This window comes from Bos grunniens, chromosome 21 (assembly GCF_055505025.1).
Source record: "Bos grunniens cultivar Pamir isolate PY7600 chromosome 21, Bosgru_T2T1.0, whole genome shotgun sequence".
Lineage (NCBI taxonomy): Eukaryota > Metazoa > Chordata > Mammalia > Artiodactyla > Bovidae > Bos > Bos grunniens.
In genome coordinates, this window is record NC_141185.1 from 42062490 (window position 1) to 42078812 (window position 16323).

Sequence of the window (16323 nt, forward strand, 5' to 3'; positions counted from 1 at the left end):
CGCTGGGAAGTCACCTCCTCCGCGACCCCCGCCGCCGGGGCGCGCGCTCCTCCCGGGCCAGCCCCAGGCTCGGTAGCGGCTCGGCCGGCCCGCCCCAGCTCCCAGGCCTCTTCCCCGTCTCCGGCCCGGGGCTCCTGCCGCCCTCGCCCTTGACGCGCCCGCGGTTCTCACTCTCCTCCTCGGTGAGGGGCGCGAGCGCCGAGGCCCGACCACGGGGACCGCACCTGCGCCCGCCCGCTCCCGCGCCGCTCGGTCCCGGCTCGTGCTCTGGCCTCGGCCCCCGGCCCCGCGCGCGGCGGCGGCAGGGCTCGCGCCCGGGGACAGCGGCGGCGGCGGCGGCTCGAGCCCGCGCCCGGGCCGGGGAGCGCGCGGGGCGGGCGGGAGAGGGCGCAGCGCGGCGCGGCCGGCGGGCGGCCCTGCGGAGCTGCGGCGGCATGGGCGCGGGCCCCGGCGAGGGCTGCGGGCGTCCGGTTCCCCGCCCCGCGCGTCCCGCTCCACGCGCGCGGCCGCCGCAGCCCCCGCGACCCGGGGGGAGGCCGACCCCGTAGTCGGTGCAACTTGCCTCGGACCCTTGGTGAGGAGGGGCGGCGCGCAGGACCGGGCGCGAGCGGGTGAGGCGTGCAGGCGCGATGCCTCCGGCTGGCGGTCCCCGCGCGCCGCGCCCGGCCGCGCTGCCCCGCAGCCTGTCCCGCCTGCGCGAGTGCCCGGGCCGCTCCCGCATCGTGTTGGCGCTCGGGGCCACGCAGATGGCGCTCGGATGCCTCATCGTGGCCGTCAGCTTCGCCGCTCTGGCGCTCACCACGTCGGCCCGTGTCCGCCACTCCTGCCCCTTCTGGGCCGGCTTCTCGGTGAGTGTCGGCGCGGAGCGCGGGGGCTGCGGGCCGGGGACGCGGGCCCACCACCCGCGGGCGCCGAGTTCGGCGCGCGAGCTGCCACAGCCCGGGGTGCGGCTTAAAACTCGGGCAGGAGAACTCCGGAGAGCCGACTCACCGCTTGCCGCCCTGGGAGCGTCGCTTTCCCTTTCCCCTTGCGCTGGTCCCGGAGTTACTTTTTTGCGAAGAGACAGGAGCCCGGGCGCCCTCAAGCACTGGAGGGGCCTTCGGATGAGGGTGGGCGGCGGGGCCGGCGGCTGGGCCCTGAGGCCCCTTGCGCCCAGGGGCTGAGGAACCGCCGGGGAGTGGTGGGGCTCTGGGCGACCCCGAGCGGGGTGGGAGCAGGGTGCGAGCCCGGTGCGGAGACGCGGCTCCGCGCGGCTGGCCTCCGCGGCTGGAGTCTTCGGCGCAGGGCGCGTGCCGTCGGGTCGCGGGTCAGTCCTGGCGGCGGGAACCGGCCGAACCCGCCTTGGCAGCCCACCCTCTCGGTGTACCGTAAGTGGCGCGTCCCGCCCGTGGTGGGGATTGATCCGCGAGCGCAGTGGACAGTGCGACTGGGCAGGCGGCCCGCGGGCCGCGTGGGGCGGGAGGCGTGTTTAGTGAGCTTCCTCGCCGGGAGGTGACAGATTTTCAGGCTGTTGACCCCAAATTAGAGAGGCCAGTGACTGACAAACCGCCGTAGAAGCAAAGCCACCAGGAAATCCCATTCAAAGACGTGGTTGTCTCCAAGAAATAAGGGGGAGGGGGTAGGGGGGAGGGAGGCTTTTTTTTTTTTTTATTAAAGTTGTTTTTTCCCTATATTAATAAAGAGTGAGTATATGGAAACAGGAAAGATCTATGCTGAGCAAATATTCTTTATAAAGAGAAGCCCTTGTTCTGAGAACTCTTGACGTCTGTACCTGCATTTGGTTTGCGGTGCCGGAGTATGTTTTACAGGTTTTAACAGTAAATTCGGTGTGTTTTAACTCCATCTCCAAAAATCCAAACCAAGCCTTTGGAACGAATGTTTGCTATTTGTCCTTGACTTCTGAAATTTAAAAATTCTGTCGATCTCCGCTTTTGTTGTTCTTTTGTAATGGCCTTTGTTCTCCAAGTCTGCTGCAGGCCTTGTAAGATAAGATCGAAGCAGAACCGACTCAGTGACAGCCTGATGGATCCAAGTGTTATGGTTCATCCTAACGGGCGTGTGAATTTCCAGAGCTTATTTCAGACCAGGAGTGAGTCTTGGAGAGCTGGTTAGAACAACAGAGCATGAGTTTCAGGCTCCCAGTGCTCAAAGTAAAGAGATGGGATTGGAAGCAAGACCCAGGAGTCATGATTCAAATGGGGGCCCCTAAATACAGCCTTCAAACACATCTGTGGCTCAGTGTTCAGCATGATTTAATGTGCATTGTTTTCATGTGGTCTGAGTTTGTGTCTGCTGTGGCCCACAGGTGGCAGCTTGGTAAACGAACTGCCCTTGGCTTCTCCATGGGCCAGGTCTTCTAGCCTTGTGGCTTTGGTTCTTCCAAAGGGCATAGAGAGAGAGCTGTCTCTTAATAATGAACTTGGAAGGGGAAACAGCCATCACACATGGTAGAAAAGCTGTTTATGTGAAAAATGTACATTCAGTGTATTTTAGTCTTAAGCATTAAATAAATATGTAAAGCATTAATTCAGCTTGCATTCCCAGGGTTATTCCTTTCCACAACTATAACTTTGTAGTTCAACATCCTGCAATTCAGAGTATTCCCCACGTGTCTTGTGTGTGCAGACCTGCCTGTAGGCTCTGGGGAGAACAGTGAGCAACATCCTCTGCTTTTATTTTAGAGGTGGTAGATTGTGCCCCGGGTCCACCTCCCACTCTCCCCACCTCCTTACACCTCCTGTCTCATGGGCTTTTTTCAAACTGAATCTGCCACAAGCACCTTTAACTTTTTATTGACCTGAAGATTTTTGCAGAAACTAATGCCTTTGGCCAGTGATTTGTTATGTGAGTATTGAAACACTCCAGTCAATAATATTTGAATAACAAAATACATATTAATGTGTCTCTGGTCAATAATGCATTAAAGTTTTTTCCAAACAGTCTATACCCCTTTGCACAGACAGTGAATGGTTCCAGCAATGCTGGGACAGGTCAACATGTTGTCACAGCTGTGGGCAGTAACACTGGCCACTTGCCTGCCCGCCCACTGTGGAAACCACCTTGCAAGGACATTTTTGTCTTAAGATGGTGACCAGGATGACTGACTTTTCACAAAAATCTGCTCTGCATGACTTGTGGCTGCCTTTCCTGAAAGTGGGTTCTTAAACACTTTCTAGGTCTCTAGGCCTTCTCTGTGGTGTGTCCCTGGTGAAGAACCAATGTAAAAATAACGCCTCTATTTAAGGAAAAACAACAACCAAGAAAACAGCTTAGGTTTATTGAGCATGTATGGTGTGCCAGCTTTTACACTAAGTGTTTTCCCTGCTGTGATAGCACATTTCATCCAAGTGCAGTTCCCTGCACTTGGACTGGACCTCTGACTGGCCTTAGCTAGTGGAGTGCTGCGGAACTGAGGCTGTGTCAGGGCTAGACCTACACCCTGAGAAGTCTTGGCAGCTTGTGCAGAGTGCACTGAGGGGGAGCTGGATTAAGGAACTTGCTGTATCAGTTGGGGCTCTCCAGAGAAACAGAGCCAATATACACACACATCAGCAAGCTGGAGACCCTGGCATGTTGCTGGTGTCATTCAGTCCAAGTCTAGAAGCCCAGAAACTGGAGGGCTAGTGATGTGGTCCCCATTCTGGCCCCAAAGGCTGAGGACCAGTGGTGCTGATGTCCAAGGCAGGAGAAGGTGGGTGTCCCAGGTCAGAGACCATGAATTTGCCCTAGTTCTGTCTCTCTTGTCTTGTTCAGGCCCTTGCTGGGTTAAATGAGGCCCATCTACAAGGACAAAGGTGACCTTCTTTACTCAGTGTCCTGATGCAATGCTAATCTCTTATAGAGACATCCCCCTTGTTGTGACATACCTCAAAAGAATGTTGTCATGTCTGTCTGGGCATCCCTCAGTCAAGTGGGCACATAAAATGAAATTTCATGTCTACCCAAGGTCACACTTGGCCAGCGTCAGATTTGCACTTAGTTGCTCTGACTTGAGGCCACAGCTCTAGCCATAAGACTTTAATTGTCCACCCCCAACCCCAAGCTGGGGACAGGGGAGCCTGGTGGGCTGCTGTCTATGGGGTCGCACAGAGTCAGACACGACTGAAGTGACTTAGCAGCAGCAGCAACCCCAAGCAGTGGCTGAAGGGGCTTCGCTTGAGTTGGCTGTGAAGAGTCAAAGGTAAAGCCTCTGTAGGGAAGAAACACCTGTATCTTAGGAAAAGCACAAAATATGTGTGGAAAGGTGATGATGCAAGAGAACTTTGGAGAAGCACAAAATGACAGGAAGAGCCCTGGGGGGTCCTTGGCAAGGCTGGAAACAGGGGAGAGGGCAGCAGGCCTGGTTGGGGGAGCAGTGCTGTTTCGGAGACCTGCCTTCAAGTGGCTGTCATGTCCCAGGTCCCCTCCATTTGGGTGACTTGGCTTCCCCAGGGATAAATGCTTGGCCCCTTTTGAGAGATGATGATCTACAGGAACAGTTTAGAAGACTACAAAGGCTATGTGTATATGTGTTTAATGATCAACGAATTAATCATATATTTAAAAATTTTGTAGCATTTGGGCTCCTAGTTCCCCAACCGGGGATTGAACCTGTGCCCCTTGCAGGAAGCACTGTGTCTCAACCCCTGGACCACCCAGGGAAGTCCACAATGAATTCAGTCTTATTTTAAGTGAACTTTATATCAGAGAACAGACTAAACAGTTTTGTATATGTAATTTAAATATTAAAAAATGGAAGTAAAGGGGAAGGGAAGGAAGTCTCCAGCACTTCTGCTGGCTCTCATGGAGTATTACAGTTAACCTTTGACAGAACAGCCTCATTATTTTTCTTTGACATTTTATTTACTCCCAAGACATCAGAGACAACCGAGTACCCTGTGAATTATCCACATGGCCAGTCACATGTGTTGGTAAAGACATAACCGTTAGGAGCTGACTGTTGATGCACAGATGTGTATATATTTTCTTTTTCCTTTAAAAGCAACAGCATACTGCAAAGCAACAGGTGTTTGTTGCAGTAACTGAAAACAAAGAAGGGTGTAAAGAAAATGACGACAGTGCTTTCTTCTGTCCCAGCTCTGTACCCACAGGTGACCTGCATTAGCAGTGTTTCATGTGACCTTTCTACCCTTTGCTTTACAATCACAAAAATATTAGGATTTATATGTAATGTGTGGGACGTTTCTTTTCTTTTAACATTTTTTAATGAAAAGATTATGTCACACACCACTTACTCTGACTCTTTTATTTTGTGTGTAATAAATATGCCCAGCCATACTGATTATTCTTACTATTTCTGTCATTGTTAATGACTACGTAAGAATCCATAGGATGCATTTTATAATTTATTCAGTTCTCCTTTGGGGAGTAGCCTGGTTGTGTCAGTTCTGTGTCTCCACAAACCATGCTGCTTGTATAGCCTTAGAGGCCAGTGCTGGTTTTCTGAGCATACATTCCCCAAAGTGGAATGGCTAGTTGGAGGGGGTTCCAATTTGGTATTTCATTAGATATTGCCAGAGTTATTCTATGAAGGATTGTAGTCATCCCTGACCACAGAAACATTGCATAAGACTGCCCCTTTGCCATCATCTTCCTAGCCCAGGCTATTAGCATTCCTTAATATTTTATTCATCTGACGGAAAAAAAGATTTTTCATTGTTTTCATTTGATCTGACTTTCCATGGTTACTTCTCTGATACATTACAAGTATTGGGTTGACCAAAACCTTCATTCAGATTTTTCCATAAGATCATATGGAAAAACCCAAATGGACTTTTTGGCCAATCCAATATTTTCTTGCAGTTTTTCATTTCTCATGTGGCTTAATTTTTGATGTCTTTTGCTGTATATAAAATTTTAAAACGTTTCATATAGTCAAATCTATTAGCTTACTTTTCCTCAGTGTCTGGGCTCTTTTCTTAGTAAAGAGGGTTGTCATTACATAGGTCACACAAACATTCCTTCACATTTCCTTCTTATGTTTTCATCTTACTTTTTACATTTAATTTTTAAATCGTCCAGAATTTGTTTTGTGTATAGAGAAGGAAATGGTAACCCATTCTGAATGAACTTTTTGGTCAACCCAATACTTGAAACTTATCAGAGAAGTAACCATGGAAAGTCAGATCAAATGAAGACAATGAAATATTTTTTCTTCCATCAGATGAATAACATGTGAAGGAATGCTAATAGCCTGGGCTGGGAAGATGATGGCAAAGGGGCAGTCTTAGTGCAATGTTTCCAGTATTCTTGCCTGGAAAATCCCATAGAAAGAGGAGCCTGACATGCTGCAGTCCATGGGGTCGAAAAGAGTTGGACACGACTGAATGACTAAACAACAACGGTGTGAAAAAAAGACCTAACTTTGTTTCCTTGCAGACCAGGTAAGGTCCTCTGTACCTGTGCTTCTGTTTGGGACTCTATTCAGTTTTACTCTATTTTACTTATTTTTTTCATTGAGATATAATTAACATACAATATTATGCTAGTCTCAAGCATACAGCATAATGATCCAGTGCTTCTATGTGTTGCAAAAGGATCTCCACAATAAGAGTATTTAACATTTGTCGCCATATATAGTTAACAAAGGAGCTTCCCAGGTGGCATTAGTGATAAAGAACCCGCCTGCAATGCAGGATACCAGGGTTTTATCCCTGGGTCAGGAAGATCCCCTAGAGGAGGGCATGGTGACCCACTCTAGTATTCTTGCCTGAGAAATCCCATGGACAGAGGATCCTGGTAGGCTACAGTCCATGAGGTTGCATAGAGTCAGACACGACTCAGCAACTGAGCATGCACACATGCACATGCACCACAGTATTTTGGTTAAGGCAACATACTGGTAAATTTCACTATCTGGTCAGGCATCTCCCTCCATACTGTTTTCTTTCTCAAAAGTGCCTTGGTTCTTCTGTAATAACTTTAAAATGTCTGTGTCTAGTTTCCAGCAATACCTATTTAAGGTTTGGATTGCAGTTGCGTTACATTGATGGAACAATTTTGGCAGTATTGACAGTTTTATCGTATGGAAGCTTCTAGTTCAGGAACACAGTTGCATTTTCATTTCTTTGTCCTTTGTCTTACACCTTTCAGAACATCTCTTATGGGAGCAGATTTTCAGTCTCCCCTAAACTTTTTTTGAAAACTAGTTCGTGAGAGTTTCCTGGTGGTCCAGTGGCTAAGACTCCATGCTGCCAATGCAGGGGTCACTGGTTTAATCTCTGGTTGGGGAACTAAGATCCCACATGTGGCACAGTGTGGCCTAAACAAAACAAAACAGAAAACTCAACCAGTTCACATGGTCATCCTAGAAAAACCTAAGTGAGGACACATCAATGAAAGAGATGTGCGATCCCTACAAGTCAGGACATAGATGCGGCCAGTCCACTGGGAGCCAGAGCTGCAGATGAACAGCTGACGGTGGTGGGGAGTGAATGAAAGCATTGACAGGCTATGGGAACCCCGAATCACCTTGAGTTATTCACCCCGAAAAGTGGATGAACGCCGGAGAGGTGCTCTGGGTTTTCTGGTTGGGGGTGAGAACAGCTACCTTGCAGGGATGAACATGCAAACCTGGGACCATCTGAGAAACACACTGTGAGTTCTTCCTTCTACAAGGTCAGTGCCTCGCCCTGAGCAGAATGACCAGAAACAGAAACCAAACTGAGCAGGACAGGAACACCGACAGCAAGGAGGCATAGATTAGGATGGTGCAGGTCGGGGGACTCCCAGAAACTGCTCCAGCAGCAGTAGGAGATCCTGGGCAGAGAGAATGGCCTTGGAAACAGGGTCTGCAGGGTCTGGAGCTGGAGCAAAGGGCCAGGGTGGGGATGAGTGTCCCCAGATTCTGGATTGAATGCTGAGAAGCAAGTAAGTGGATACGTAGAGATCTCATTCTTGAGTCTTTAAGATCGGTAGAGCCCAGCTGACGAAGATGTCCTATGTGTGTGCATCTGACTCTTTGCGACCCCACAGACTGTAACCTGCTAAACCCATCTGTTCATGGGATATTCCAGGCAATAACACTGGAGTGAATTGCTATTTCCTTCTCCAAGGGATTTTCTCAATTTAGGGATAGAGCCCGAGGCTCTTGGATTGCAGTTGGATTCTGTACTGCTTTGCCACTGGGGAAGCCCAAAGCTGTCCTAGCTCAACCCTTATTCTTTAGGAGCTTTCTTTTCCCAGATTGGGAAAATCTACCTCATACATGGGGAAAGAAAAATGGAATATGATCTCAGTTCAGTACAGTTCAATTCCGTCGCTCAGTTGTGTCCTACTCTGCTGCTGCTGCTGCTACGTCGCTTCGGTTGTGTCCAACTCTGTGCGACCCCATAGGCGGCAGCCCATCAGGCTCCCCCGTCCCTGGGATTCTCCAGGCAAGAACACTGGAGTGGGTTGCCATTTCCTTCTCCAGTGCATGAAAGTGAAAAGTGAAAGGGAAGTCACTCAGTCGTGTCCGACTCTTAGCGACCCCATGAACTGCAGCCTACCAGGCTCCTCCATCCATGGGACTCTCCAGGCGAGAGTACTGGAGTGGGGTGCCATTGCCTTCTCCGTGTGTCTGACTCTGCGACCCCATGAATCGCAGCACGCCAGGCCTCCCTGTCCATCACCAACTCCCAGAGTTCACTGAAACTCATGTCCATCGAGTCGGTGATGCCATCCAGCCATCTCATCCTCTGTCATCCCCTTTTCCTCCTGCCCCCAATCCCTCCCAGCATCAGAGTCTTTTCCAATGAGTCAACTCTTCGCATGAGGTGGCCAAAGTACTGGAGTTTCAGCTTTAGCATCATTCCTTCCAAAGAACACCCAGGGCTGATCTCCTTTAGAATGGACTGGTTGGATCTCCTTGCAGTCCAAGGGACTCTCAAGAGTCTTCTCCAACACCACAGTTCAAAAGCATCAATTCTCCGGCACTCAGCTTTCTTCACAGTCCAACTCTCGCATCCATACATGACCACTGGATAAACCATAACCTTGACTAGACGGACCTTTGTTGGCAAAGTAATGTCTCTGTTTTTCTATATGCTATCTAGGTTGGTCATAACTTTCCTTCCAAGGAGTAAGCGTCTTTTAATTTCATGGCTGCAGTGATTTTGGAGCCCCCCCCCCCAAATAAAGTCTGACACTGTTCCACTGTTTCCCCATCTATTTGCCATGAAGTGATGGGACCAGATTCCATGATCTTTGTTTTCTGAATGTTGAGCTTTAAGCCAGCTTTTTCACTCTCCTCTTTCACTTTCATCAAGAGGCTTTTTAGATCCTCTTCACTTTCTGCCATAAGGGTGGTGTCATCTGCATATCTGAGGTGATTGATATTTCTCCCAGCAATCTTGATTCCAGCTTGTGCTTCTTCCAGCCCAGCGTTTCTCATGATGTACTCTGCATATAAGTTAAATAAGCAGGGTGACAATATACAGCCTTGACATACTCCTTTTCCTATCTGGAACAAGTATGTTGTTCCATGTCCAGTTCTAACTGTTGCTTCCTGACCTGCATATAGGTTTCTCAAGAGGCAGGTCAGGTGATCTGGTATTCCCATCTCTTTGAGATTTTTCCACAGTTTATTGTGATTCACACAGTCAAAGACTTTGGCATAGTCAGTAAAGCAGAAAAAGATGTTTTTCTGGAACTCTCTTGCTGTTTTGATGATCCAGCGGATGTTGGCAATTTGATCTTTGGTTCCTCTGCCTTTTCTAAAATCAGCTTGAACATCTTGAAGTTCATGGTTCACGTATTGCTGAAGCCTGGCTTGGAGAATTTGGAGCATTACTTTACTAGCGTGTGAGATGAGTGCAATTGTGGGGTAGTTTGAGCATTCTTTGGCATTGCCTTTCTTTGGGATTGAATATGATATAATCTTATGCAAAATTGATTCAGAAAAGAATGATGAAATGAACATAATGGTACTATAGAAAATGAGAACACGCCAGAAAAAATCATAAACTAATATTTCAAGATAAACTAAAAGAAAAAAACAATTTGAAAGGGTAGCATCCAGCATAAATTTAGAAACTACAAAAACATGGCTTGATAACAGAAAATTATGAAATGAGAACAGATTGATATCCGGAAAGAATTAGGAAAAAATGAGTTTTAGAATGGAAGACTAAATTGTATGCAGAAGGGACACAAGAGCAAGTGGTTACCATAGTCCCAAAATAATAATACAGGATGAGAAGGAGGAAAATGAAAACAATAGCAAATAAATGAAGGAATAGACTAAGTTAGAATGTATAGGAGACAAGGACTTCCCTAGTGGTCCAGTGGCTAAGCCTCCAAGCTCCCAATGCAGGGCGCCAGGGTTCAATCCCTGGTCAGGGAACTAGATCCCACATGCTGCAGCTAAGATCAGAGATCTCCCATGCCACAACAAAGACCCAGCACGACCAAATAAGTAAATAAATAAATATTTTAAAAAAGAAAGTATAGGTGACAGGCAAAGGAGATCTATGTGTAATTAGAGTGTCCAGGAAAGGAAAAACAAAGCAATGGAATAAAATAAATGTTTAGAACTATTACTGGCAGAAAACTAACCTAAAAATAAAAGAAGACTTGAAAGTGTCCGCCATGTGATGGGGGGAAAAAAATCAATGAAGAATAATCAACACAGACATATCCCTGTAAAATAATGAATGTTAAAGATTAGGCGGAAGTCTTAGTCATTTGTGTTGTGTGTTGCAGTTCTCAAAGCCAAACAAATTCTGTGCTAGAAAAGGTGAAGCAGTATTTTAAAAAGTCAGTTTGGAGGGGGCAAGTTGAAATTTCCAATTTTTAGAAAAGATTGTAGAACAGAACTAAGAACTCTGTATCCTGTCTACTAGGTTCCCCGATTGTAACTGCTTTTACTATATTTGCTCCATGGCTTGCACATGGAGACTTGTGTACACTGTCTCTCTTCCTGAATGGAAGAAAAAAAAAATCCAGTATCATTAGAGTATTTTTCTTGACCTCTTGGGGGCAGGCTGCAGATGTGATGTCCCATCACTCCTGAACATTTCAGTGTATATATCCCCTACTCAAAGACACTCTTCTATGTAGCCAGTATAAACTCCTCCAGCCTAGGAACTCAACATTAGAAGAACATCGTTGTCTGAGTCATAGATCCTATTCCAATTCCACCAACTGTCCAAAGAGTGTTCCTTTCCCTTCCTGGCCCAGGATCCTGTCCAGCAATATATGTGTGTCTTGTATCTCTTCACTCTCTTCAGTCATCCTTTATGTCTCATGTTTTCCATGATTTTAAAGAGTACAAGCCTTTTTAAAGAATAAAAAAAGAAGTTTTTTTGGCTGTGCTATGCAGCATGTGGGATCTTAATTCCCTGACCATTGGAAGCACTGAGTCTTAACCACTGGACCACCAGGGAAGTCCTGAGAGTACAAGCCTATATGCTGTAGGATAACCCTGAACCTGGGTCCATCTGGTTTATCCTCATGGTCAGACTCACTTTATGGATTCTTGGAAGTAAATGAAAAGCAGAATGGAGATATTCTCCGAATTCCTTCTGTGTTCTCTGATGAGAAATCCGTTGTGATTTAAATTGTTGCTCCCATGTCAGTTGACTTTTTCTCCTTTCATTTCCATTCTGCTATTAAATTCATCTGGTGAATTTTTTACTTCAGTGATTCTGTATTTCTGTTTTTAAAATTTCCATATGGTTCTCCTTCATATCAACTAGATTTTTTTTCTTTAGGTTTTTGTAGCTTTTCATTCATTCCCTTGCTTACTGGAGCATTTTTGTTATCACATCTTTAAAGTCTTTGATTGTTCCAGAATCTATCATTGATTGTGTTTTCCTGTGGGAGTTGGCATTGTCCTGATTCTTTGTAGGCCTGGTAATTTTGGATTATATCCTGGACATTTTGAATGTTACGTTGTGAGTCAGTCTTTGGAAACTGTGTAAATCCAGTCAAGAATGTTGCTGCTTTTTACAACACAAATGAACTTATCTACGAAACAGACTCACAGACATAGAGAACAGACTTGTGGTTGCCGAGGTTGGAGGGAGGTTGGGACGGGCAAGAATTGGGAGGTTGGGATAAGCAAATGCAAACTATTATATATAAGATGGAGGCTTCCCAGATGGTGCTAGTGGTAAAGAATCCGCCTGCAAATGCAAGAGACTCAGGTTGGATCCCTGGGTTGGCAAAATTCCCTGGAGAAGGGATTGGCTACCCACTCCAGTATTCTTGCCTGGAAAATCTCATGGACAGAGGAACCTGGTGGGCTACAGACCATGGAGTCACAAGGAGTCGGATTGACTGGTTTGATCTTCTTACTGTCCAAGGGACTCTCAAGTGTCTTCTCCAGCACCACAATTTGGAGGCATTAATTCTTTGGTGCTCAGCCTTTTTTATGATTCAACTCTCACATCCATACATGACTACTGGAAAAAAATAGCTTTGACTGTATGGACCTTTGTCATCAAAGTGATGTCTCTATTTTTTAATATGTATTTCAATATATATCAGGTGCAAACAAATACTGTTTGATTCCACTTTTGCAAGGTACCTCAAATAGTCAAATTCATAGAGTCAGAAAGTACATTGGTAGGTACCAGGGGCTGGGGAGTGGGAGGCGGGGAGTTAGTGTTTAATGACAGAATTTTAGTTCAGGTAGGTGGAAAATTCAGGAGATGAATGATGGTGAGTGTTGTATAACGGTGTGAATGTACTTAGTGCCACTGAGTTATACAGTTAAATATGGTTAAAATAGTATGTTTTATATTATATGACTTGTACCACAATAAAAAAATTTTTTTAAATAAATAAAATGGATAGTTTAGGAAGAGCAATGGGAGAAAGAAGAACCAATTACTAGCTAATTGCATTATTGCTCTTAGGAGGGAGGTAATAATGTCTAGAAAAGGAGGGTGCTCAGGGGGTTATATAAGGTGGTAATATAAAGCAGCAACTAGAACCAGTATCCTTCCTACGAACCTGCAGAGACTCAGAGAAAGTAGGGAGTGGGCAGGCCACGGACGGAAGGACGGAGTTTGTGCGTCATTGTTTTAAATATAAGGTTAAAAATCTGCAAAGCTGATGCCAGACATCCAGACTGTATTCACATTATGTAAATAGACTTAATTAGCCTGGTTAAAAAAGTTTTTCAGGTTGACTTAACAAAGCAAGATCCAGAGATAGACTGAAAATGGAGAGATTTAGAAAGACTAAAAATAAAAGGACTGGAAAAGATATACCAAGCAAATTCAAATGAAAAGAAAGCAGGCCTTGGGACTTCCCTGGTGGTCCAGTGGTTAAGACTTTGAACTTCTAGTGCAGGGAGCAGAGGTTCTATCCCTGATCGGGAAACTAAGATCTCACATGCCACGAGGTGCAGCCAAATAATAAATAATTTTTTTAAAAGGCAGGTGTCGGTCTTTTTTTTTTTTTTTCAATCGAAGCATAGTTGATTTACAATGTTGTGTTAATTTCTACTGTATAGCAAAATGACTCAAACACATATATACATTCTCTTTCATATTCTTTTCCATTATGGTTTATCACAGGATATTGACTGTAGTTCCCTGTGCTGTACAGTAGGACCTTGTTGTTTATCCTTTCTATAGATAATAGATTGCATCTGCTCATCCCAAACTCCCAATCCATCCCTCCCCTACCTGCTCCCCCTTCACAGCCACAAGTCTGTTCTGGGTGTCTGAGTCCTCATTCTTGATACCAGGCAAAGTAAAACTCATATATTCTTGTTTATTCGAGATATGATATGATGTAATGCTGTGTCTTTGTGTTTTGCTTCAGTGCTGAACGTTTTTAATATGAATTCAGTTTTTGAACAGGTAGAGTGTTCTGAGGTTCTGTCCTATAGCTGCTGTACCTTTCCTGTTAAATGTACTCAAGTTCTGTGGTGTAGCTCTGTGTCATCATTGGAATTTCCCTTCTTCCAGGACTGACGACTCCTATACAGAGACACTGTCGACTTTTGTTTCTGTCTTACTTTGAAATCATTTATTCTATTTTTAAGTAAATGTCTTGTGACTCCCCTGGTGGCTCAGAAGGTAAAGAATCTGCCTGCAACGTAGGAGGCCTGGGTTTGATCCTTGGGTTGGGAAGATCCCCTGGAGGAGGAAACAGTAACGCACTCCAGTATTCTGGCCTGAAGAATCCCGTGGACAGAGGAGCCTCATGGGCTACAGTCTATGGGGTCGTGAAGAGTCAGACATAACTGAGCAACTAACATGCTTTCATTTGTGCTTCCCATTTCTACATTCATATCATCTGTAAATCATTTTGCTTCTTTGTGTTCAGTATTTTTCATATCAACAAAAAAATGTATATGCTGCTTATTCCTTTCCTTTTGCGTTAATTGGAACCTTCATGTTGAATGATAGTGTGAAAGGAAACATTTATGTCTTGCTTTTGACTTTACGTATCTATTTAGGGAAGGTGAGATTTCTAGGCTCCTGTCCCTGGTGTGCCCAATGCAAGCCTGCTTGCATTCGGTTTCTGCATTTAGGCACTTCACTGACCTGACTTGATAGCCTCACTTGATCATCATGGCTGTTCTTACCTTCCCTATGTCCAGCTGGTGATGAAAGTTTCAGGGTTCAGTACGCTTAGGTAGACGTGAGCCTTAAAGACCAGCAGGAATTGGGGATACTGGCATTTTGGGGGGAAGGGAAGGCCTTGGCAACTAAAAAATATAGTCACAACCTAGAAGTCAAGAGTTGTTTTATCCAGTGGGAATTGTTAGGATTTCAAGCCCGGAAGACAGCATCTAAAGTGACCCTGAAAAAATGAATAAAGTGACCCTGAGAGAACTGCCTTCTAAGGCGAGGGGAAGAGTCGGGGTATATAGAAGTTTTGTAGCAAGGGGCACGTAATCTGAATATCAAAAAATTATTGTTAATTAAAATCAGATATCTTGAACTAAGGAATTTACGGCTTTTCTAGGCATGGGAAGATGTAAGTGTCCAGGCTCAGCTCTCTGGGGCCAAATTCTGTTTCTTCATTATTCACATCCTTAATTCCTACTTCACAGTAAGGGAGTGGGGTATGTGGGGTTAGATGCCTCTTGTGCTTTCTCTCACCCTCCCCACCCCACCCCACCAAACTCCTCAGTACTTATGTTTACTAGGGAAGTGGATGATGGCTGCCAGTATTATTCTTCCTGGGCTCAGAAATTACATTTGGAAGGCTAGACTCCCTGATGACGGTGACATCCTTGTTTACCGGTATGGGAGGAAATATTCCATTTCATAGCCTTCAGTCAAGTATGTGGTAAATGTAAACAAACTACTTCCTTTGCATCAGCAGCTTTACTCCCGGAGCCTGTGACGTAACTATCTATCACAGAGACAGGTAACTTAGTGGCTCAAAAATAAACCCTTAAAATTACAGCTCATCCTTCTGCAGAAGAAAGAAAAAAAAATAGAGAGTTTGAAACTTCATGCAAAGACAGATTTTTCTTTTGAAAAATACTGAAGTGATCTAAGGATAAGAGAAGTGTTGTCTTCTCATCTATAATGAGAAATTGTACATATTGGCTTTACAGTATTGTACACTATTGGCTGATAGTGGTTACAGACAGTGATTTTTTTTGTTTTTTTCTTTTTTTTTTTGGTCACACCTGGTGGCATGTGGAATCTTAGTTCCCAACCAGTGATAGAACGTGGGCCTCATGCAGTGGAGACTCAGAGTCTTAACCACTGGACCGCAAGGGAAGTCTGCAGATGGTGATATTGAAGTACGTTTTTAGACCCTCTAACCTAGAATCTGAAAGCACTCAGAGAATGGTCCCTGTTTAACATATTACTAAGCAGCTTAGCCACAGAGTATATGCCTATCAGAATCTTGTGATTTTTTTTTTTTTAAAGAAACATCTTTTTTTCCCCCAACTACACCCCAGAGTTTTTCACAACGGTTTACAAAAGGACACTGCCTTTGTAGAAACTAACGTTTGACCCTCTAAGAAAAAGGCAAAGAAACATGGCATCTGCTTTCTACCTGCCAGTTCATCAAATTTAGCACTGGTGCTCTCGAGTCCTCTTTTCACGCCTCCCATTGCCATTCTGTGCCAAGGCGGAGTGTGAGGCTTGGAGCTGACCCTTTTCAAGATGAGGAAATATTAACACCTAAGAGGTGTGAGCAGATTAACTGAGCTGGAGTCTGTCATAACTAGTGGCACGTAACTTCTCGACATTGACTTCTTAAAAACAGAGAGTGTGTAAATATACATACATATATGTGTATATATAATACCCTTCATTTTATTTTTGCTATATAAAGAATAACAAAAACCAAAAGAAAATGAAACAAAAAGCCAGAAGAGCCCTGGAGCAAGGTGCCTGTCCGGTGACCTAAAGA

General features: G+C 45.5%; 1 protein-coding gene across 1 annotated transcript in view; it reads left to right on the top strand.

Moving 5' to 3' along the window:
* The first annotated feature begins 492 nt into the window (after window positions 1–492).
* Window positions 493–16323, top strand: part of ENTREP2 (endosomal transmembrane epsin interactor 2) — a 238619-nt gene continuing 222788 nt past the window's right edge. Inside the window, exon 1 of the mRNA XM_086364126.1 lies at window positions 493–848. Coding sequence (XP_086220252.1) covers window positions 630–848 — 219 coding nt within the window. The 5' untranslated portion in view covers window positions 493–629. The remainder of the gene's footprint in view (window positions 849–16323) is intronic.